General features: G+C 40.8%; 1 protein-coding gene across 1 annotated transcript; it reads left to right on the top strand.

Moving 5' to 3' along the window:
* Positions 1–8,942: 8,942 nt before the first annotated feature.
* On the top strand, positions 8,943–17,490 carry LOC120556528 (scavenger receptor cysteine-rich type 1 protein M130-like). The gene is made up of 6 exons (XM_039796171.1): positions 8,943–9,003; positions 14,338–14,367; positions 14,488–14,781; positions 16,773–16,996; positions 17,123–17,224; positions 17,351–17,490. The coding sequence occupies exons 1-5, from the start codon at positions 8,943–8,945 to the stop codon at positions 17,180–17,182; spliced, it is 669 nt and encodes a 222-aa protein (XP_039652105.1). The 3' UTR covers positions 17,183–17,224; positions 17,351–17,490.
* Positions 17,491–24,015: the final 6,525 nt, after the last annotated feature.

Genomic DNA, 24,015 nt, shown 5'->3' with positions numbered 1-24,015 from the left:
CTATTATGTGTGTACAAAGAATGCATCAGTCACGAGGAGATGACAGCTACAATGAAACAAGGCATCATATCTCTTATCCCCAAACCTGACAAAGACCCTCTTTTAATTGATAATTGGCGTCCTATCACTCTTTTAACAATAGATTATAAGAGATTGGCTTTAGCTTACTCAAACAAACTGAAAAAAAGGGCTAGACTCTATTATAGCTGAAACTCAAACAGGTTTCATGAAAAATCGACATATTAGTTGTAATATCAGACTCATATTAGATCTGTTGGATTATGCAGATGCAGTTAAGTCTGAGGCACTCATTTTGTTTCTAGACTTTTATAAGGCCTTTGATACAATTGAGCACAAATTTCTTTTACAGTCCCTTAATGTGTTTGGCTTTGGTAACAAGTTAGTAGACATTGTCAGTATGTTTTATAAAGATATTAATAGCTCGGTTATAATTAATCTCAATACCTCTAAAAGATTTCAAATTAATAGAGGGGTCAGGCAGGGGTGCCCTATCTCGCCCTTCTTATTTATTTTGGTCACCGAATTATTGTCGCTTAAAATTACATCTGACAAAAAATTTGAAGGAATCTCAATATTTGGTAAGGAGTAAAAAATTTCCCAATTGGCAGATGACACTACAATTTTCCTAAAGAACAAGAACCAGTTATATAACTCTATTCACTTGATAGATCAATTTTCCTAGGCTTCAGGTTTAAGATTGAATATGTCCAAATGTGAAATCTTATCTCTACATTGTTGTGATGATCGTGTTATTGAAAATATCCCAGTTAAGGATTCTGTTAAGTATCTGGGGATATTTATAACTAGAAATCTTATTGCTAGACACTACAATTTTTCAAGTAGAATAAAGAAAACAAAGAATATTTTTAACATCTGGCTTCAAAGGGATTTGTCTATTTTGGGCAGAGTTCTCCTCTCTAAAGCAGAGGGTTTATCTCGTTTTGTGTATCCATCTTTATCCTTATTCGTAAATAACTCATCAATCACTGACGTAAATCAAATTTTTCTGGATTTTATTTGGAAAAATAAGTTACACAAGCTAAAGAAAACTGTACTTTCCAGTAGTAAAGCAGAAGGACGTCTTGAAGTCCTAGATTTCAGTGACACTGTGAACACCTTTAAAATTAATTGGTTAAAAAGATGTCTTAAAAACCCTGAGTCAATTTGGTACTTTATCCCAAATTACATTTTTAACAAAATTGGAGGTCTTTCCTTCATTTTAAAATGTAATTTTATGCCAAACAAATTGCCAACTAAATTATCAAAATTCCATCAGCAAGCCCTTTTAGCTTGGAAACTAGCCTTTGTCCACAACTTTTCACCGCACAAGACCTTCCTCTGGAACAATTGTAACATAGTCATTAGGAACAAATCCTTATTTTTTTCCTAATTGGTTCCATAGAGATTTAAACCACATTCTTAATCTTTTCGATGAATCTGGTGATATGCTGTCCTATGAACAATTTATGAATGTACACAATTTTCCAATTCCTTTCAGAGAATTTAATTCCTTAACTCGTGCAATCCCAGATGGTTTAATTCTACTTATAAAAAATCACTTAACCTATGATGCACACGTTATATCACGGCCTTGACTATCATTGGATGGAATTGAAGTAACACACATAAAATTTAACAATAAGCATATTTGCCAAATTTTCCAGAGAAAGAATGCAGTTGTGCCAAGGGGCAAGTTTGTGTGGAGATCCAAAATTGTAAACATAAATTGGAGAAAGGCTTCTACCGTATAAATATTGTGTTTCTAACAAAGCTAAGGAAGTACACCTCAAAATTGTACATAACATATACCCTACTAATCACCTTGTTGCTAGATTTACTGACATTGACTCTTCCTGTACATTTTGTAAACAGAACATTGAAACAATAATCTCACCTTTTTTTTTGATTGTGAAATCTCCAAAAGATTTTGGACAGATTTGGAGTCTTACTTTTTTGAACCCACCAAATTCATCTACTCCTTTAATCTTAAAGATATTATCTGTTTCTACAATAATTCAGATAATGGTGCTCTTGAGTATCTTATAAATTTTGTTATTCTGTATGCAAAATTCTATATTCACAAGCAGAAATTTTCTAACTCTTCTCCTAATTTTGTACCTTTTCTCATAGAATTTAAAAAAAAAAATGTGTTTATATTTTATACATGTATATTTTCTCTTTTTTTATCTTCTTTGTATCGCTTTGTTTGTTTCTATGTTTGTATTTTTTTAATTGTTATTATTATTTTTATAAGTTTGTGCACTTGTTCACGTGCTATCATTGCTTACCTGATTTTTGTAATCTACATTTTGTCAATAAAAAAAAAAAAAAGAGAGAAGAACTGGGTTTCAGTGCGTGGTGTTCTGCTGCCATCTGCTGGACCTTTTTAAATCCTGATTAATCATTAAAGTCTGATTCATCAGCTGCACATTAAATACAGATTCAGAAATCAGCGTCCCAGCTGTCACTCAGGGGCCGAGCTTCTGGAGCTCCAGGGTTTTAAAATAACTTCAACTTTGTGTCATTTCCCCACAGTGTGTGTGTCTCTGTGTGTGTGTGTGTGTGTGTGTGTGTGTGTGTGTGTGTGTGTGTGTGTGTGGCTCTGTGTGTGTGTGTGTGTGTGTGTGTGTGTGTGTGTGTGTGGCTCTGTGTGTGTGTGTGTGTGGCTCTGTGTGTGTGTGTGTGTGTGTGTGTGTGTGGCTCTGAGTGTGTGTGTCTGATTGTGTGTGTGGCTCTGAGTGTGTGTGTCTGATTGTGTGTGTGTGTCTGATTGTGTGTGTGTGTCTGATTGTGTGTGTGGCTCTGAGTGTGTGTGTCTGATTGTGTGTGTGTGTGTCTCTGTTGTTTGTGTGTGTGTGTGTCTGATTGTGTGTGTGTGTGTGTGTCTCTGTGTGTGTGTCTGATTGTGTCTGTGTGTGTGTGTGTCTGTGTGTGTGTGTGTGTGGCTCTGAGTGTGTGTCTGATTGTGTGTGTGTACGTTCTGATTGTGGCGGTGTGTGTCTCTGTGTGTGTCTGATTGTGTCTGTGTGTGTGTGTGTCTGTGTGTGTGTGTGTGGCTCTGAGTGTGTGTGTCTGATTGTGTGTGTGTGTTCTGATTGTGCGTGTGTGTGTCTCTGTGTGTGTGTCTGATTGTGTCTGTGTGTGTGTGTGTGGTGTGTGTGTGTGTGGCTCTGAGTGTGTGTGTCTGATTGTGTGTGTGTGTGTGTCTCTGATTGTGTGCGTGTGTGTGTCTCTGTGTGTGTGTCTGATTGTGTCTGTGTGTGTGTGTCTGTGTGTGTGTGTGTCTCTGAGTGTGTGTCTGATTGTGTGTGTGTGTGTGTCTCTGATTGTGTGCGTGTGTGTGTCTCTGTGTGTGTGTCTGATTGTGTCTGTGTGTGTGTGTGTCTGTGTGTGTGTGTGTGGCTCTGAGTGTGTGTGTCTGATTGTGTGTGTGTGTGTGTCTCTGATTGTGTGTGTGTGTGTGTCTCTGTGTGTGTGTCTGATTGTGTCTGTGTGTGTGTGTCTGTGTGTGTGTGTGTGGCTCTGAGTGTGTGTCTGATTGTGTGTGTGTTGTGTCTCTGATTGTGTGTGTGTGTGTGCTCTGTGTGTGTGTCTAAATGTGGTGTGTGTGTGTGTGTGTGTGTGTGTGTGTGGCTCTGAGTGTGTGTGTCTGATTGTGTGTGTGTGTGTCTCTGATTGTGTGTGTGTGTGTGTCTCTGTGTGTGTGTCTGATTGTGTCTGTGTGTGTGTGTGTCTGTGTGTGTGTGTGTGGCTCTGAGTGTGTGTGTCTGATTGTGTGTGTGTGTGTCTCTGATTGTGTGCGTGTGTGTGTCTCTGTGTGTGTGTCTGATTGTGTCTGTGTGTGTGTGTGTCTGTGTGTGTGTGTGGCTCTGAGTGTGTGTGTCTGATTGTGTGTGTGTGTGTCTCTGATTGTGTGCGCGTGTGTGTTGTCTCTGTGTGTGTGTCTGATTGTGTCTGTGTGTGTGTCTGTGTGTGTGTGTGTGGCTCTGAGTGTGTGTGTCTGATTGTGTGTGTGTGTGTGTTGTCCCTGTGTGTGTCTTTGTGTGTGTGTCTGTGTGTGTGTGTGTGTCTCTGAGTGTGTGTGTCTGATTGTGTGTGTGTGTGTCTGATTGTGTGTGTGTTGTCTGATTGTGTGTGTTTCTGTGTGTGTGTCTGATTGTGTGTCTGTGTGTGTGTGTGTCTGTGTGTGTGTGTGGCTCTGAGTGTGTGTGTCTGATTGTGTGTGTGTGTCTCTTGATTAGTGTTGTGTGTCTCTGTGTGTGTGTCTGATTGTTGTGTGTGTGTGCTGTTGTCTGTGTGTGTGTGTGTGCTCTAGTGTGTGTGTGATGGTGTGTGTGTGTGTGTCTCCAGGAAACCGAGCTCAGGTTCAGGAACCGAGGAACGGACCAGGAACCCCCCGCCAACCCCCACCAACCCCGACCCGCGAGGAGCGGACCGACTGACGGAACGGAAACCCAGGTCCGATCAGGCATCAGGAAACCAGGACCCGACGGACAGGAACCCCAGTGCAGACCCGGCAGGAACCGACCGAGGGACCGAATGATCGATGCCCGGGCGGACCGGACGGCCCGACCAACCCAGTGGACAAACCCGACCAGGAAACCATAGAAACCACCCAGGAAACCCAGAACAACGGATGGGAGCAACGATCGTGCCCAACCCCAGGAAACGCCCCCCCCCCCCCCGCCCCCCAGCCCTGCCCACCCGGAGGACGACCAATCAGAGAACCGAACCTAGCCCAACTGATCGGAAACAGGAACACCATCCAGCCCCGACCCCCCGGAAGCGACCAGGAGGCCCCAGGCCGATGCCCCAGGCTGTCACCTGACCCGGAAACCCAGGACCAGGGAGGCCCCGATAGCCCCGATCAGGAACCCGGCCCGGGGAACCCATAGCCGTGCCGGTCCAGAACCCATAGTCACCCGTAGGAACCATAGGAACACCCCGTGACCCAGGACAAACCCCACCCTGATCAGGAAACCCAGACCCAGGAACGCTGACTTAGAACTGATGTGGTCTGGATGAGGTTGACCAGGAAACGGAATGGAAACAGGGACGCAGGAAACCTGATGGAGTCTGATTGGGGTCTTGGAATGGGGAAAGGATTAGGGAAAACAGGAATAACTTGGGAATGGGGGAATGGAATGGTGAAACCCAGTCTGTCTTAGGGAATGGAATAGGGAAGGGAATGGAGTTAGGAAACAGGGGAAACTGAGCCGGAATGGAAGGGAAGCCCCGGAATGACTGGGAATGGAATGGATGGAATGGAGCCCAGGGAAACAGGAATGGAATGGAATGAAACTGTTGTGTGTTCGTTCAGGTCTTTTGAGGTGTCTCTCTGATTAGGTAAGCAGAGTGTGTCTAGGTGTGCGGGTTTGAGTGGTGGTGTGTGTTGTAGGTGTGTGGTAAATGTGCGGGCTCTTAGTGTGTGTGTAGAAATAGGTGTGTGTGTGTGTCTCTTGATTAGACGGTGTGTCTCCTAGATATTGCAGTGTGTGTAGGTGTGTGTGTGTGTGTGTGTGTGTGTGTGTGCAGTGTGTGAAGGCAGGTGTGTGTGTGTGTGTGTTTGTGTGTGTGTGTACGATTGTGTAGTGCAGTTTTGTTATGTGTGTAAGGCAGGTATGTGTGGTGTGTGTGTGTAGCTAGGTGTGTGTGTTGGATGTGTGTGTAAAGTGTAAATTGTGTGTGTTTTGTGTCGCCTTCATCATCAGCTGCACATTAAGAACATATTCAGAAATCAGCATCCCAGCTGTCACTCAGGGGCCGAGCTTCTGGAGCTCCAGCAGTCCCCAGGGTTTTCTCAAAGACTAATAATCACCCACCATCAAAATCAAAACATTATTAGTGTCTCACAGTATTTCTAAGTTACTTTTTGCAAATAATTGGACTTCTTGAAGGGATATACGCACAGTGTTTTCACTAGGTGTGTGGAAGACTTAGGTGCACGTATTTTGACGGGGCGTTTAGGGGTGCTCCTCAAGAAAATGTGACGTTTAAGACTGAACATAATATATATGCATACCAAATCTCATACATCCAGACACACACACACACACACACACACACACACACACACACACACACACACACATCTCATAAATCCAGACACAGACACACACACACATACATACACAGAGACGCACACACGCAGACACACACACACACACAGAGAAACACACACACTCGCTGACACACACAGACACACACACACACACAGACTCACACACACACATAGAGACACACACACACACATACACACATAGACACACAGACACACACAGAAACCCCCACACACAGACACACACACACATATACACACACATAGAGACACACACACACATACACACATAGACACACAGACACACACAGAAACCCCCACACACAGACACACACACACATATACACACACATAGAGACACACACACACAAAGTCACACAAACAGAGATACACACAGACAGACACACACTAACACACACACACACACAAACAGAGACAGACACACAGATAGAAGGTGAGACAACAAACAGAGACAGACACACACACACACAGTCACACACACTCTAACAAACACACACGCACACAAAACAACACCCTAACACCACAACAACCACACATACATACACCAAACACAATGACACACACAGACACACACACACAAACACACTAATACACACACACACACTCAAATTCAAACACACACTAACACACACAGACACACACTCTAACACACACACTAACACACCAACATAATATTTAACACACACATAGACAGACACACACAAAGTAACACATACACACATACACACATACACACACTAACAAACACACAGACACAAACACACACTACCACACACATACACACCTTAACACACACACACACACACACACACACACACTAACACACACACACAATAACACACAGACAACGACACACACACACAGACAACTCTATACACCAATAAAGACAAAACAACTAACATATACACACACATACACACACACAAACACACAGACACACACACTAACATATACACACACTAACAAACACACACACACACACACACTTACACAGACACACACAAACAAACAAACACACACTAACACACAAACATACTAACAAACATACACACACACACCAACAAAACCAAACACACAACAAACAAAACACAGCCATACACACAAACTAACACACACACACTAACACTAACACAAAACAAACACACACACACATACACACACTAATACCAACAACACACAACACAAACACACACTAACACACACACAAACATATAACACAATACTAATACAACAAACACAAACCCACACACACACACAACAACATCAATAACACTAACAACAATCACATAACAATAACACACAACACCACACATACACTAACACACACACACTCAACACACACACTAATAACAACACAAACACAACAACACACACTAACACACAAACAAACACAATAATACACACACAAACAAACACACACCACACATACACACACACACACACAACAACACATACACACACACAACACACAAAAAAACAAACACAAACACACACACCAACACACTAACACACACACACAATACACACAACCACCACACACCACCACACATACACACAACACACACACATAACAATACACACACACACATACACACACACACTCAAACACAAACACACACACAGAAACACTAACACACAAACACATACACACATATTACACAAGACTCTTGACAGCATTAATCTGCATGGAACCATCTCTGTCACCTAGGTTGTCATGGAAACAATCAGGTCAGTTTCACAGAAATGCTCTTCAGCGTCAAACTACAGATGCTCCACCTTTGCTTGTACACAGATAAGAGTAAGGACACACACACAGTCAACCACATGCACAGATACACACACACACACACACACACACACACACTAACACGCACACCCAAACACACACACACACACACACAGACACACAAACACCCCCACCCCCTCTCCCTCTTATCTCTGGATGTTTCCTCTCCTCTCTGAATAAGGTCTGTATGAAGACCAGTAAGCCTCTGTGGTTTTAGGATCATGTAAAGGACATTGATTACTGGATAGAGAGCTGATGCTGCAACGTTTCCTCTGATGATGAGATAAAGAAGTCATGTTTGATAAAAAAAAAATAGAAAAGGAGCAGCTGCTGATGAGGGGAAATTAAAAGTGTGAAGAATGAAAACCTGAAATGGCCAGAAAATAAATAAAACCCAACCTTTAAAACACCTGCAGAAAGAAATCAACTGCCTCCAAGAGGCTTTTTGTAAGTCTGAACATAATATATATGCATACCAAATCTCATACATCCAGACATCCAGACACACACACACACACACACACACACACACACACACTAACACTAGCACAAACCAACAATCACACAAACACACACTAACACACATACACACACAGAAACGCAAACACACACTAACACACACACACTAACACTAGCGCAAACCAACACTCACACAAACACACAGAGAGACAGACAATCAGAGACAGACACACACAAAACACACAGACAGACAGACACACACACACACAGACACACACACACACTCACACACACACCCTCTAACAAACACACACACAGACACAAACACCCACTAACACAGACACACACACAGACACAGACACACACACACTAAGTCACAAACACATACTAACACACACACACACATATTACACAAGACTCTTGACAGCATTAATCTGCATGGGACCATCTCAGTCACCTAGGTTGTCATGGAAACGATCAAGTCAGTTTCACAGAAAGGAACTTCAGCGTCAAACTACAGATGCTCCACCTCTGCCTGTACACAGATAAGAGTTAGGACACACACACGGGAATCAGACGGGCTCAGGCGGCAGAGACATGCTTCACCTGGACATGGATCACCTGCTGCTGCTGCTGCTGCTGCTGCTGTGGAGCTCAGGTAGGACTCGGCTCTAGACATTTACACTGTTACTATTCAAATAGTTGGTAGTAACACACACCAACAGCAAGTTTTTATTTTGATTTTTGTCTGAGCCAAAACATACAATGCCTTTGCTAAATAAATCTCACTCTGAGTCTGAGAAAAAAAACAAAAAAACGAACTGATATCTGGCGGTGTCGAGGGAAGCCGTTCATCTGCACACATACTGCCATGAACCAGCGCTGGTTTAAAACCGGCCAAGTATCCCTTAAAGTGGAGTTGCTTTTCTACCGTTGTCTGGAACAGTTGGTTTGTTTGTGTTATTGTGTGTCTTTCTTTAGAGCAGGGGTGTCAAACTCAATTTCACTAAGGGCCACACTGGAAAAGACGATCACAATAAGGGCCAGACATGTTGAGTTTATTGACATGCTTTTATTTAACAAAAAAAGTCAATTAAGTTTGTATTATTGCTCTTATTGTCTCACATAGCTTTCTCCCATACAGTTTGGTCGACATAAAATAATAAAAAAGTCAGCAACAAAGCTTCTTAGCTATCGTAGAGTTTAGCAAGTCATGAAAAACAAACATTGCATTTTTAAAAGCAGCTGCCACCCAGCCGACTCACAACAACCTGTTTCACAGCCTGAATATTAAAAAACTCTCAAAAGTCGGCAAATTTGTCAAATTCTGCACGGCAGTGTCGCATAATTACAGTATGAAAAACAGTTTCCTGATTTTTTGTTGGTATAGTGCACAACTAGTCGGGCCAAAATTTGCTGTGAACCTGAAATGAAATGCGGGCCGGATAAAAATTTGCTATGGGCCGGATTTGGCCCCTGGGCCTTGAGTTTGACACGTGCTTTAGAGTCTGTGCTGGCTGCTAGTGAAGGCTAACGTTACCTGGGCTGCTTTCCATAGCAATGCCTCGATATGGGTTCCATAGCAACGCATTAATATGTGCAGGCGACATGTGTTTTTGCTGACTTTTTTTGTGTTTTCCAAATGTTTGATTAGTTAGTACTTTGATTGCAATTTTTTAAAATATATATCAATATAATATGCTCTTGAAATTGAAAATACAAATACACTAGATGGATTTCAATATTAATGTTGTGATGTGTTCTGTCAGAACATGTGGATAACATTTATTTGGATGCTCGGAGAGAGAGAGAGAGAGAGAGACAAAGATAGAGAAGGAGAGGGAAAGGGAGAGAGGAAAGAGAGGACAGAGAGAGAGAGAGAGAGTAAAAGAGAGAGAGAGGAGGGACAGAGAGCGAGAGAAATAGTGTGTGTGTGTGTGTGTGTGTGTGTGTGTGTGTGTGTGTGTGTGTGTGTGTGTGTGTGTGTGTGTGTGTGTGTGTGTGTGTGTGTTTTGTGGAGGGTTAGGGTCTCCAGTGATCAATAAATATTGTGGCACCGATCTCATCAGAGATCACTCTCTTTCCTTCTCTGCTTTGCCCTCCTCCTCCTCGACAAAGAAAGAAAAGGAGAGGGAGAGAGGAAAGAGAGAGAGGAGAGAGAAATAGGAGAGACAGAGAGAGAGAGAGAGACAGACAGAGAGAGAGTGCAGAGGAACAGAGAGAGAGAGAGGAGGAAAAGAGAGAGGAGGAAAAGAGAGAGAGAGAGGAGGGACACAGAGAAAGAGGAGGGATAGAGAGAGAGGTGTTCGACAGGTGAGGTTGAGAGAAAGAAAGAGAGAGAGGAGGGACAGAGAGGGAGAGAGAGAGGAGGAAAAGAGAGAGAGGAGGAGAGGTAGAGAGAGAGAGGAGGAACAGAGAGGAGGAGGAGGGGTAGAGAGAGAGATAGAGAGAGAGGTGTTCGACAGGTGAAGTTGAGAGAAAGAAAGAGAGAGAGGAGGGACAGAGAGGGAGAGAGAGAGGAGGAAAAGAGAGAGAGGAGGAGAGGTAGAGAGAGAGAGGAGGAACAGAGAGGAGGAGGAGGGGTAGAGAGAGAGAGAGAGAGAGGTGTTCGACAGGTGAGGTTGAGAGAAAGAAAGAGAGAGGAGGGGACAGAGAGGGAGAGAGAGAGGAGGAAAAGAGAGAGAGGAGGAGAGGTAGAGAGAGAGAGGAGGAACAGAGAGGAGGAGGAGGGGTAGAGAGAGAGATAGAGAGAGAGGTGAAGCTGGGACAGAGATGCACTTTCTCCTACAATGTAAAGTATTCAATAGGGGTGTGACGAGAAGCTTACTCCACGAGACGAGACACATTACGGGATTGGGTTCACGAGAACGAGACGAGATTTCTCGTCGAGGTTAAAAGTTGTCTCGTGAGGCGATGTGATGTCAGCGTGATGGAGCGTGGAATTACTATTGAATATCCCCCTGCCACTTTTAAATCAGACTCGCGGGTGCAGTAGTTAGTAGTACGGCATTTTTTTCTTACAATATTGTGTTCGTCTTGTCTGTCACTCTTTCGCCATTTATTATTTCCGCAGGAAGTTCTCGTTGTACGAGATCTCGTCACACCCCTAGTATTCAATGAACATATTAACACATTTAACTCTGTAATCCCAGATTCCAAAGAGATGAATGTCAATACAAAATTAAACTTTTTCCTGGGAGAAAGAGACAGGGGTTATCTTGCTGCCCGATATACACAAACATGCCACAACCTGAGAGACAGTGAATGACCACACATACACATATACACACACACAAACAAACACAGTTACACACACTGTAACACCCAAACACACACACAGTTTTGTTTTTATATTTGCCATACAAATAGATTTATAAAATGATATAAACCCATCCTAATATTGTGTTAATGTATAATTGTTTATTGTGTTTTGTCTGATGCTTTGGCAACATTGAGTAGGTTTACATGCACACCAATATTCCACTGTAATTCTGAATATGACATTATTCCGAACTTGATACAGGTCATGTAAACAGCATATTCCTGTTGAATATTCAGGATAAGGCCTTTTAGCAAACTCTTAGCAAAATACCAACATTGCGGATGTTTATTGTCCAGGAGGCTTTTTGTATAGCACTTTGAGCTGATCTTGTGTGAGGAATTTCAAGTCAATTGGACTCACTGTGTGAGGGGCGAGAGGTGCGAGGCCTTTTACAGTTTTGGCCGAAGTTATAGCGCCACCATCAAGCCGAATGGCATGATATTTTTTGGGGAGCATGAGCACATCACCATAAGCTAGTATGGTGTAATACTCGTCCCGAGACCATGTGTACCAATTTTCGTGAAATTTAGTTTTACGGATTTTGCTGTAAATTTTTGTGGTGTTTTTGGCAACCCCTATGGGTTCAACTCAAGGCCTATTCCTTAGGAAGGACTGAAGATATGTTACACATTGTATGATGATTGGTCAAACCATAAGTGAGTTTTGGCCAATTTACTCATAAGCTCCGCCCTTGGTGTAATTCTTTAATTGATGCCAGCCATGCTTTTTCACCCATCTTTCAAATTTTTAGTAGAAAAGTGTATCTCAGCCCCGCAAGGCCGCATACCACGTTTGGTGTTGATAGGATAACAATTGACAAAGTGCCTTTTCTTTCAAAAATCATTTTTTTAATAATTATAGCGTCGCAATGTGGCAGATTGGGCTCATATTTCTTGGGAACCTAATGCACATCACTCTAGTCCTTGAGCCAAGTCATTACACTTAATGCACGTGTCTGGTATATTTTTGTCAAATTTGTTTAATTGTACTTGTGTTACATATATGCATTACACACTTATATTTCAAGAGGTTTAGACAAGTTATATAGATAATTTCTGTGCATCTTCACAGACCGTTTTCCAATCCTCAGATGGTATTTCCCTGTCAGATCTTGCCTAAAAATTTTCGCTCTGAGGATACTTGGGAACCACAGATTGAAAAATTGTACGGGGAAGAAGTCAAGCCTTTACGATCACAGGCCTTTGTTGTCTGGTCTTCCAGTGGAGAGGGCTGAAGATTCATAACTTTGCTTTTGACTTGCATAGATAAAACTAGGTAGTTGAAGGTATTTTAAAGGTCACATATTATGCTTTTCAGTGTTTTCTGTCATATATACAATGTTATAATGTTGAATTTTCATGTTAAACGTGTCCAAAACTAAAATAAAATAATGAGGTAAACATATTTCAGACAAATCCCTGTGAGCTAAAACGTTCAGATTTCCAACTATTCTGAACACTCTGGTTTCAACAGTTTTTTCTGCTCTCTTATCCCTCTCCCTTTTCCTCCCTTCTTTTTCCTCTCCTCACAAATTAATCACATATTAATGAATAATTAGGTTTATTCAAGTTACAAAATGTGACAATAGAACATAAACCTATAAAATTTAAAAAAAATTAAACTAATGTAATTGTGACTAACATCATTTTATTCTACACTCATTTAAAACTTATCAATAGCAAGATGCAGCTGGTGGCTGAAACACTGAAGTCTGACCCAGTTATTGAGCTTGGTGGCCTTCACAACATTGGCACCGTTATGCGTGGTAATAAAGACTTGCTGCTCTTCATGCAAATTCCAGCTGGCCAACATGTCATGCATGCATGAAACAGTTACATAATCTAAACAATTTTTATTGTGCAAACTGCAAAGTAGAAAAATAAACTTAAATCAAATAAATAATGTTACACATACCAACAACTTTAACAATGCTTCCTTTTCAACACTAAATAGTTGTAAGATAGTCCTATGAACACTCCTTTGACCACAGGTAACATTATGTTCATGTAGAAAAGCTGCCTACTGAACGTAGCTCCACTGTCAGCGTGCTTGGGTTTTGTTTGAATAACATCAGTAGTTTGGCAGAAATATTTCAGTGAGGCAAGAAATCTTAAATCCAGTGTTTTAATTGAGCACTCCAGTGTTGCTCTGAACCCGTCTTTCTCAGCGGTCTGTAGAGGGACCGTAGGGGGATATTACGTCCATAATGTTGCCCCACTGCATGCTTGAGGTGACATGTCTTTAACGTTAGCGCGACGAGTAACGTTAGCGCGACCGGCAACAACAGTGGCTAATTTATGTCCGATTTTGTTTTTTAAACACAAAAATTGCAGACGCCTCTTCTATTGTGCACACATTTTTCTGCTGTTTCTCTGGTCTTTCTTCATCCTCTATCTTTCTTCTCTGTCCCTGAATGTGCAGTAGCAACCGGAGCCTCTCCCAGCTTAACAGACTGTTATGCTACCTGGCTAGCTAGCAGCTATAATGTTACCCAGCATGCCGATCGTTGGTGTAAATTTGTAAATGTACAATTATTAGAGTTACATATTGTTTGTTATGTCAAAATTTCGACGTGCCACTGGGTGGGGATGTGTTTTGGCCTTAAAAGTGTCCATGGCTGCGCTTCAATAACATTGCTATATACTGTTTATCTTCTGATTTTCTCCTCAGGACTCCAGACTGAAGGACAAATCGTCAGAGGTACATACAGAGAAAGAAAAGATATCTTATGATTTATCAAAACAGAATCAGCTGTTTTAGTATAATCTTTTTTTAATTAAATTCACATCTTTTGCTGATGACTTTCTGGTTTCTGTTCAGAGCTCAGGTTGGTGAGAGGAGACAGTCACTGTGCAGGAACACTGGAGCTGAAAGTTCAGGGAGAATGGAGACCAGTGGTTGAACAGGACAATATCTTTCACTGGACCCTTAATACAGCGGCTGTCTGCAGAGAGAAGGACTGTGGCCCTCCTGTTTCTGTAGGATGGGAAACTTCGCCTTTAACCTTTTACAAAGATACGCGTTGGATCAAAGCTTACTGTGTTAACATTAAGACTGCTCTGAGTGAGTGTGTAACATCAGGTTTCGCTTCCTTCATGAATCTCACCTGCTCAGGTAAGCCCATAAGTGACATAATCTATGACATAATTTATGACAGTAATGCCCAGATGGGTGTTGAGCTTTGACACACTCCCTTTTCTGTGAGCAGTCTGGTGATTGGACAGATGTCTCACAGAACTTCTAGACCAACCTTACCTATAAAACACCCTCACTGGAATATAGCTGTGGATTATTTTGGTACAGATGCTTTGGCATCATCTCTTTTTTACCATTTGCAAAGTTGACATTTCATCAGCCAAGATGAAATTTTTTGCTGCCGTTACCCCACTAACACAGAACGTTTAGGGAATGTTGGGGAACGTTAGATTTTGGTTCTCTAAAGGTTAGTTCGAACCAAACCAAAAACTAACGTTTAGGGAACGTTCCCTCAGGATTATAACGTTCCCTAAACGTTAGGGGAACTAACCAACTGAAACGTTCTCCTGTGGTTGCACTGTTACCTCCACACAACTTTCCGTTTGGTAGTTTTTGGTTGTTTTTGGTTGTTCTGAGTGCGTTTTTGAAAGGTTTATTTAAACCAGCTCCATTTAAGTTTTTGAAGTAGCATATAAAAGGTTTGCAGTCACTTGATTTAGATTCACTCAAAAATGATTGGTCTTATAAAATCTAAGTAAGATAAACAACATAGCAAGATAATATATTTATTTTTAGGCTGATATCAATTTTGCTAAAAACTATACTTTTGTGCTTGATTTTGTTTTTTTAACTGTATTAGGTGAAAATACTTAAAACAAGAATCTATCGATTTTCACAACTAAGACAATTCACTTCTTCCATTTCACTTCTAACAAGTGGCTCAATCAGTGTTTAAATCCAACCGTTACACCCCCCCGCCAGTAGGGGAAGACCGTGCCTCTGCTCTCAGGTGACCGATTCAAGTCCTGTCCTCCGGACTTCCGTTTGCGTTTGATACAATACACCTTCTTCTTCAATTTGCTTCGCCAAACAATCTCACGAAAAAGTAAGTGAAATATGTTACAGTTTCATGATTTTATGGTTGTAATGCAACGGTTTGGGGTCTAACCGTAAGCCCTTTCCCTCGTAGTGCTTTGTTATATTCCGGTTTTGATCAGGTTGACCAAAAAAGGTTCAACAACTCACTTCAGCATTTGTTTTTCCCCTCGTCGCCATCTTGCCAGTCAAGCAGCAACTTCTTTTTGGTAAACTGTTTGTGCACAAACAATGTTCTCAATGCTCGAGTTTGTGTGTAAATCCCCTGGTGAGACTTCGTGCAAAGTTTCATGTTGTGTTGAGCCTTCTTAGTGTTTTACATATAGTGATTTTGATGCGATAAAAGTAGCCTCTAGTTCTCCCATTCAAAAGGCCGTTTGACCAGAAAACGACAATACGATCAATCTTGAAAGTGGCGTTTCCGTCCTAATTATGCTTTTAAACAAAAGTTTGACTTGGGTACATTAACAAAAAGATCCTAGGTTGCATTGTGGCGAGAGTTACGCTTTAAATTGACTGCATATATATAGCGCTTTGCATATATATTGCGCTTTGTTTGCTGCTGTGCACGACGTGTATGCTTTGCCGCATCGTATGTTTTGTGTCATCGTGTTAACCTACTTGCGTTGTTGTTACAAATAAGACATACCAGCTCTTTCAATTAGTTTTAGTGTACAGTACATACATGATAGCCAGTACAATCAGTCATTTTAGGCAAGTCACTCGGCGGCCACCTAGCAACGTACTTTGGGCAGTTATCGGCGAGCTATTTTCCTATTTAAGTGAATGGGGAAGCATACAGGAAGAGACAGAATATGTGTAGGCTACACAGCTGCCATACTGGCTTTAAAAACTAGCCCCATGCATTTCTATGGATGCTGTGTCTCCCCATTAGAAAGTCTCTGAGCTACAATGCAAAAGTCCTGAGAAATACCGTCACATAAAATGTTTATGTTGTAATGTTTATGTTTACACTGTATACATTCAAATATTATTTTTGCAATCAGTACAAATTGTATGGTCTTTTATTTCAGATGACTCCGGTCCTCAAGCAAGAAAGCATTCCAGGACGGAGCGTGTGTGTGGAAGCCCTGTCCTTAAGTTAACATTTATACATGCATTTAAGAAACCAGAGTCATATTCCTACCATGGAACTACTGACACTCAACCTGGTGCTTATCATGTGACTGTTCTAATGGGTTTGTCTCTTCCTGCCTTTTTTCAGGTCAGTAGACATCACTGCCTCCACCACCTGCAAGTAAGTTTTTTTGTTTGTTTTAGTTTTTTTGCAATTGTCTAATGTAACAGAGTAGTTATGCAATGGCATTTGCAAGAAACCTACCATAAATGAACTGATCAATATTCATATCTACTTTCTTTTTAGATGAGTCAACAGCACACAGGAAACCAGCCGGTCACCCAGAGCTGGATGGGTGTATTCTAACGCAAGCTCGGCCTGCCACTTCATCTTGGGACCCAGTTGAAGGTACAGTGGCTTTTGCATAACTTAAATTATAACAGAACTGACTTCTCTTGAGAAGTTAAAAATGAGATTGTAAAAGCTCTCCACTTTGTTCCATGTGTATAATTTGTGTTTCTATATGTTTTCCAGCAACTTTTCCTGACAAGCCCGGAGGTTTGACCGGAGGTACTGCCATCCGTCGCATGCTACGGCGAGTGGCAACCAATGATGTTCTAAAACAGTATAAAAGGGAAAGAAGGCCTTCCAGGACCTGACGATCTGCAGAGTTATAACAGGCATGTGTTACTTTATCGTTCACATCAGTATTATGCTTAGCTTGGCTAATAAGAGGTTTTAATTTAACTTGTAACGTTGCTTCATTTTGACTTCTACTCTAGCAGTCTCCCAGAAAAACTTCTGCCCCACACAGACGGTAAATTGAAATTCTTCTGTGATGTTAATAATAATCATAATAATCAAAAACTATCAATATTTGTGATCAGAATAAAAACAGGGTTGTATTCAGGCAATTTGTCTTGCTTTTGTTAATGTGTTTATTCTTAGTATGACATATCAAACTTTTGTTTCTTTCTTTTTAGGTCAGTTGAGAAGGACTGAGCCTTCAAAACCATGAAGCTCTATTATTATTTTTTTTTTTTTTTTGCGGAAGCAAGAGCTGTTGGCCATTTCTACACTGCTGCCATCCTCCTGCCTCCTCCCCTCCTCCTGCCTCCTCCCCTCTGGCGGGCGCTACAGATCCCTGCACACAAAACCAACCAGACACAAGAACAGCTTCTTTCCCACTGCCATCACTCTCCTGAACTGCTGATAGGTGGGGTCATCCCCACTTTGGCCATTCAGCTACACATTACATACTTTATCATTCCAATATGCATCTTGCACAATACATTTGCACTATTACTTTGCACTCTACATCCTTATCTATTTTGTATTTTGTTTATTCTTCTTTGTATATTGTAAATTAAAGTTTTAAATCCAATCAAGTTTGCCTATTCATTCATTCCTGCTAATATATAATAATTCATTCCTGCTCATGCAGACGGTTTAAAGTAATAATAAAATTAGTATCATTGTTGTTAAAGTTTGTTAAAGGTTAGGGGAATGTCAAAAAAGAACATTAGGGGAACGTTCCCTGAAGGTTGCAACGTTAGGGGAACGTTCCATAAAGGTTACAACTTAGGGGAACGTTCTCTAAATGTTGCAACGTTAGGGGAACGTTAGGGGAACGTTCTCGAAAGGTTGCAACGTACTGGGAACGTTCTGACAACGTTCCCAGACGTTCCCAACTTTCCATAATAACCAAAACACAACCAAAACACAACCAAACCTAACCTTCAGGGAACGTTCGCGCAACCAAAAATGAACGTTCCCAGAACGTTCTGGGAACCAAAAATTGTTAGCTGGGTAGCCATGTAGCTACTTTAGTTAGCAGTTAGACACTAATAGAATATAGCAGCAATTTATTCGGTCAAATAAAGGTTTTTAAACCAAATTCTACTAACAGAAAATGTTTCCAGAGTAATGTGACACAGAATTGGGGAGAATTTAACGACACTGGCAACCAAGGTGACATTTTTTACTGCAGTTAGCATGTAGTTACATGGAACAATGTTAACACTGCAGAGGCTTAAAAAAACCACTCCAGTCCTGCCTACTTGGAGCAGATGACCAATCAGAGAAGGCCAGCTTAGAGTTGCGTAACACTTTGGCATCATCTCTTTTTTACCATTTGCAAAGTTGACCATTCTGTCTCTGCGTTACCCGTCTAACCTCATCTTCACCTTATCTTCATCCGTGTGAATCATTATACTCGTCTAACGTCACCACAGTGAATTTCCAGTTGCATGCCCACAGAAACTTAAGTAACACTCTTCCTCTCTGCTAAGTCAGTGAATTCAAATGTACAATTAGCTTCACTATGAGAACTTGCTTCTAAACTACCTGACATGTTTCTGTGTTGATAGCATCTTGCTTTGGTAGCTCAACGCAGTTTTATTTGTTATATTCTTCATTACAGCGGCTAATAATCCACTTTACAGTTAAACCTAACGTTGCACTAGTTCACTCAAGCACTCCTAAGCTACTTTACTTTAGCAATTAGTAGTGGCTTCTCTCTCCGGCTCTCTGTTGATCAGCATGTTAAATATTTAGCTATTCCTTTGCCTCCTAGTGTTATAATTTTACATGTAATTACTGTAGTTTCTTTGCCGCGTTAGAGGCGAAGCTCCGCAACAGGGAAACTCGACCATTAACGTTAGCTGCTGTAACTTAGACCCCTGTAGTCGGTGTTAATCTAATGTAGCTCCATTTAGCCGTCCCCTGGCAGCAGCCAAGAATCCAGGGAGGCTGGGCCACGGTCCAAAAGAAGCATAGCCCATCAGGTGTCAGACACTAGACTGGTTTGTAATTACCGTCAGGATTTAAAAATCACCATTAACGATGCAAGCGGACTTAACGCTCCACCAGAAACATTTAAATAAACATTCGGGCACAGATTCTAGATACTTTGGTCGCACTATATTTTACAGTAAATTAATATGATGTAATAAGACATACTTTATCAAACTAGACCAAACTAGAAATAATGCAGTCTTATACCCTAATTAGAAACCATACACCTAAATTGGGCTATAATTACTTAATTAATAGGATGTAATAAGCTTTACTTTGTATCAAATTTAAACAATATATATATAATATATATATAGAAATAACAATCTTTACTAGACAGAAAATGAACACAGTTATACTCTGATTACAGTAATCTGTAATCTTGCTAGACTTTCTTAAATTGGTAATTAGTGATAGATTACAATGGAAAATGGCTAATTGATGCACAGATTTCCATTACACAGGTAAAATAAACAGGTGGTATTTTAACAAATGTATTTATTTATTTGATTGATTGATGATTGATTAATTGTGTATGGCCTATTGCAGTTCACCTGTATCTGGTCTTTCATAGTGGGACACTGAGCTGTTTGTTGTTAGCCTGGGAAGAGAGCACAGTGTTTTTACCCTTTTCCATGAAGATCGGAATTATTAACGTTACAAACATTAACAGTAATGTTAACAAAAAGTACAGTATAGTGGTTAGTATTAAAGGGCAACTACTATATAGCATTTTCAGGATTATACTTGCATTTTGTGTTTGTACAAAAACACTTAATTTTTCTCACACTGCCCATGGTTGCTGCACCTGTATTCACCCTCTGTATGAGATGCTCTGTAGGAGCGCCTGTCTCTTTAATCCCTCCCCCTTGAAAAAGCCAGTCTGCTCTGATTGGCCAGAGCACTTCCTGGAATCTCTGGAGCCTCCACTCCGTGTTTCACTAGCTAGCTAACACTGGAGCTACTGCAACGGAGTATGCGGCAGGACTTTGTACTGTGAAAAATCACCAATAAAGGCTTCTAAATTTGGGGAGAAATTACCAACATTGGCCCGAGATTATAGCTATTTCGCATTAGCATGTAGCTACTTAATAGTTAGCAGCATGCTAACGTAGGTGTGTAGTGGAACAAAGCAGCACTTTCTACTGTCAAAAATCACAGATAAAGGCTTCTGAACCAAACACTACCCAATCTGATATGTTTCAGCAGGAATGCGACCCGGAATTGAGGAGAATTTAACAACGTTAGCAGCCAAGATTACATTTTTTGCTGCCGTTAGCCATGTAGCTACTTTAGTTACAAATTAGACACTAATAGAATATAGCAGCAATTTATGCAGTCAAATAAAGGTTTTTAAACCAAATTCTACTAACAGAAATGTTTCAGGAGTAATGTGACACAGAATTGAGGACAATTTAACGACAATGGCAACCAAGGTGACATTGTTTACTGCCGTTAGCATGTATGTTAACACTACAGAGGCTTAAAAAAAACACTCCAGTCCTGCCTACTTGGAGCAGATGACCAATCAGAGAAGGCCAGCTTAGAGTTGCGTAACACTTAGCTGAGAGTAAAAAAAACTGTTGAAACCAGAGCATTCAGAATAGTTGTAAATGAAAACCTTGTTCATTTTGGGAACAGGGCCTAATGCGGGGTAATTAACTAGTCTATGGCGCCCCGCCATAGTCTCATTTCTTCCTCCACAGTTTCATATATGAACTGAAAATATTTTTTCTTTCATGCCGTTGCTTCAACAAAGATATCTCTTAGTCCAGTCAGTAATGTCACCTCCAATAAACACCAAAGAAGCCCCCAACCCGCTGTATGCAATGTTCGCATGCAGGCAGGCACGCCCGCACACACACACACACACACACACACACACGCTGGAAAGTTCACGGCTCTCCATTTACATCGATACAATGTGTTTCTGATTAAATTGCTTTCAACAACACAACATTGTTTACATGAACACATATTCTTCATAGATACAGTACAGTAGCCTTTTAATTTTGCTCTCCAAGTGTACCAGATTGATGCATTTCACTTTAAAATGTTCACATTTTACTTCCTTGGGGGCATCGTCCCGGACCCCTCTAGAGGGTCGGAGGGCCACACCCCATAGTCTCACAAAAAAACTGAACTGTGTTTGTTTACTGTCTAATAAAGACCACATAATATCTACTTTTAGTACAATTTAATACAAAGTATGGCTTTCGATACGATACGATACAATACAACTTTATTGTCAGCCAAGGCTGAAATTCTTTGTGCATCCCTGGGTAGCTCATGTAAAAAAGAGGACATACACATCATACATATAAACATACATAAGATTAATAACACCAACAGACATACATGAAACACTATCACAAATGACATAAACTTCCAACTAGGAAAACAAAGAAAACATGTATAGCAACAGGACATGAACATGAACATACCCACAGACAATATCTTGGAGACGTATAACCCTGAATAAGTATTGCACTTGATTTAATGTAGCTGGTTTAACAATAGGATAGATTGATGTATGAAAGAGTTTTTTAGTCTGATGCGATTAAAAGAATGAACTCTAAAGCGTCTGTTTGAAGGCAGAAGCTGATATTCACTGTGCAAGAAATGTGAAGAGTTGTTTGAAATATTTCTGGCCAGTCCGAGCATACTATTATTGTGAGCCTCCTGAAAGGAATGTGCTACAGGTAGTCCTATAATCTTTGAGCAAATTTTAATCTGATTAAATAGCTTTGTTTTATTTTTAACTGATAGGCTACTTAGCCAAGCAGTACTACAGTAGAGCACGATACTCTGAATTACTGATGTGAAAAACAAAGAAATGATTTGGCTACTAGCTCCAAAGGATCTCAATCTACAAAGAAAATAAACACGCTGTTGTATTTTTTTGCAGGTTTATTATGGCTTATTAGTGTATCGTACAAAAAGGTTTTCATACGTATCTATATATCTTAGTTGTGATAGTAAGTTAGTTAAAATCCCTTCAATATAGGCATAGGAAAAAACAATCACTGATAATTCCTTCAATCGCCGATATACAATCTGATCACCATTGGCACAAGCCTGGTGTTTTTTTATCTCTCTCTGTTTTATCTTCTATCATCTCTCCAGACTCTGTCAGGCTGGTGAATGGGACAGGTCAGTGCTCAGGCAGACTGGAGGTAAAGACTAACCAGTCTACCCAGAGGTGGTCCTCAGTGTGTGAAGCTGACTTTGACCAGCAGGATGCAGAGGTGGTCTGTAGGGAGCTTGGCTGTGGGGCTCCTTCAGTCCTCCAGGGGGCGCTCTTTGGAGAAGTGAAGGCTCCAATAAGGGCCAAAGAGTTCCAGTGTAGAGGCAAAGAGTCTGCTCTCATGGACTGTAGAAGCTCAGGCTCAGATAGAAACACCTGCTCATCTGGAAAAGCTGTTGGACTCACCTGCTCAGGTAGAAGAGGAGCTGCAGCTTTGATTTGGTTCATTTCTTTTCTAATGAAACTCTTTTACTGATGACTCTGGTTTCTGTTCAGAGCCTTTCAGGTTGGTGGGAGGAGACAGTCGCTGTGCAGGAACACTGGAGGTGAAACATCTGAGAGAATGGAGACCAATGGTTGATCCAAACTGGACCCTGAAGGATGTAAATTTGTTCTGCAAACTTTTGGACTGTGGCTCTGCTGTTTCTAAAGGAGAGAGACAACTGTCCCACGGAAGACATTTGGACAAGTGGATGATCAACAATGTATGTTATCTTTCTGAATCTCTTCTGAGGGAGTGTTTAAGGACAGCTTTATCAATCTCTGCCATGGATCTCACCTGCTCAGGTAAGCTTATCATTGACATAATCTATGACATCCCCATGGTGACACAGGTGTCACACATTCTTTAAATGTTCAGGAAAGTTCCTCATTCAGCTTTAAGGTCCCTGTGTTTCCATGATAACATTTCCAAGATGGCTGTGTGCATGGTCAACAAATATGACAGAACTAGCTCATTTTATTTAAAAGCTAATTCAGATGCTTATATAACATGCCATATGTTACGATTGACCTGTTCTGACCACATTTGTTAAACAAATTGATATAAAACAGATCAGGTTACTTTTACTTTACACAGGGAAATATCAGGTTTTTAACCTTAAAATAGTCAAGAAAACCTAATGTAACGACTTTGTCACAATAAGAACAATTATAATGATCTGCTCAGTTAATTAAGCTGATTCAATAATATTGAACTAACATATTTTGTATTGTTCAATTCAAATCATATTGAACCAAATGTAAACAAAAAAATCATGTAAAATGAATTCAATTTTGTAAACATGGTTTAGGAAGCCAACAAACACGATTTTACCACCCTATATTAGTCATATTATAATGTAATTAATAATAAGGCAGAGGATCTGTTGATGAA

The sequence above is a fragment of the Perca fluviatilis genome, chromosome 3 (assembly GCF_010015445.1).
Source record: "Perca fluviatilis chromosome 3, GENO_Pfluv_1.0, whole genome shotgun sequence".
In the NCBI taxonomy this organism is placed as follows: Eukaryota; Metazoa; Chordata; class Actinopteri; order Perciformes; family Percidae; genus Perca; species Perca fluviatilis.
The sequence above is the reverse complement of the archived record's forward strand: the minus strand, read 5'-3'. Positions and strand labels throughout refer to the sequence as shown.

What these genes read in the sequence shown, in the direction of transcription:
- LOC120556528 (XM_039796171.1), top strand. Translation starts at nt 8,943, where the DNA reads ATGCTTCACCTGGACATGGATCACCTGCTGCTGCTGCTGCTGCTGCTG. An exon ending in GCTGCTGCTGTGGAGCTCAG is followed by an intron (nt 9,004 to 14,337) that starts GTAGGACTCGGC and finishes TTTTCTCCTCAG; the next exon opens with GACTCCAGACTGAAGGACAA. An exon ending in TGAAGGACAAATCGTCAGAG is followed by an intron (nt 14,368 to 14,487) that starts GTACATACAGAG and finishes GTTTCTGTTCAG; the next exon opens with AGCTCAGGTTGGTGAGAGGA.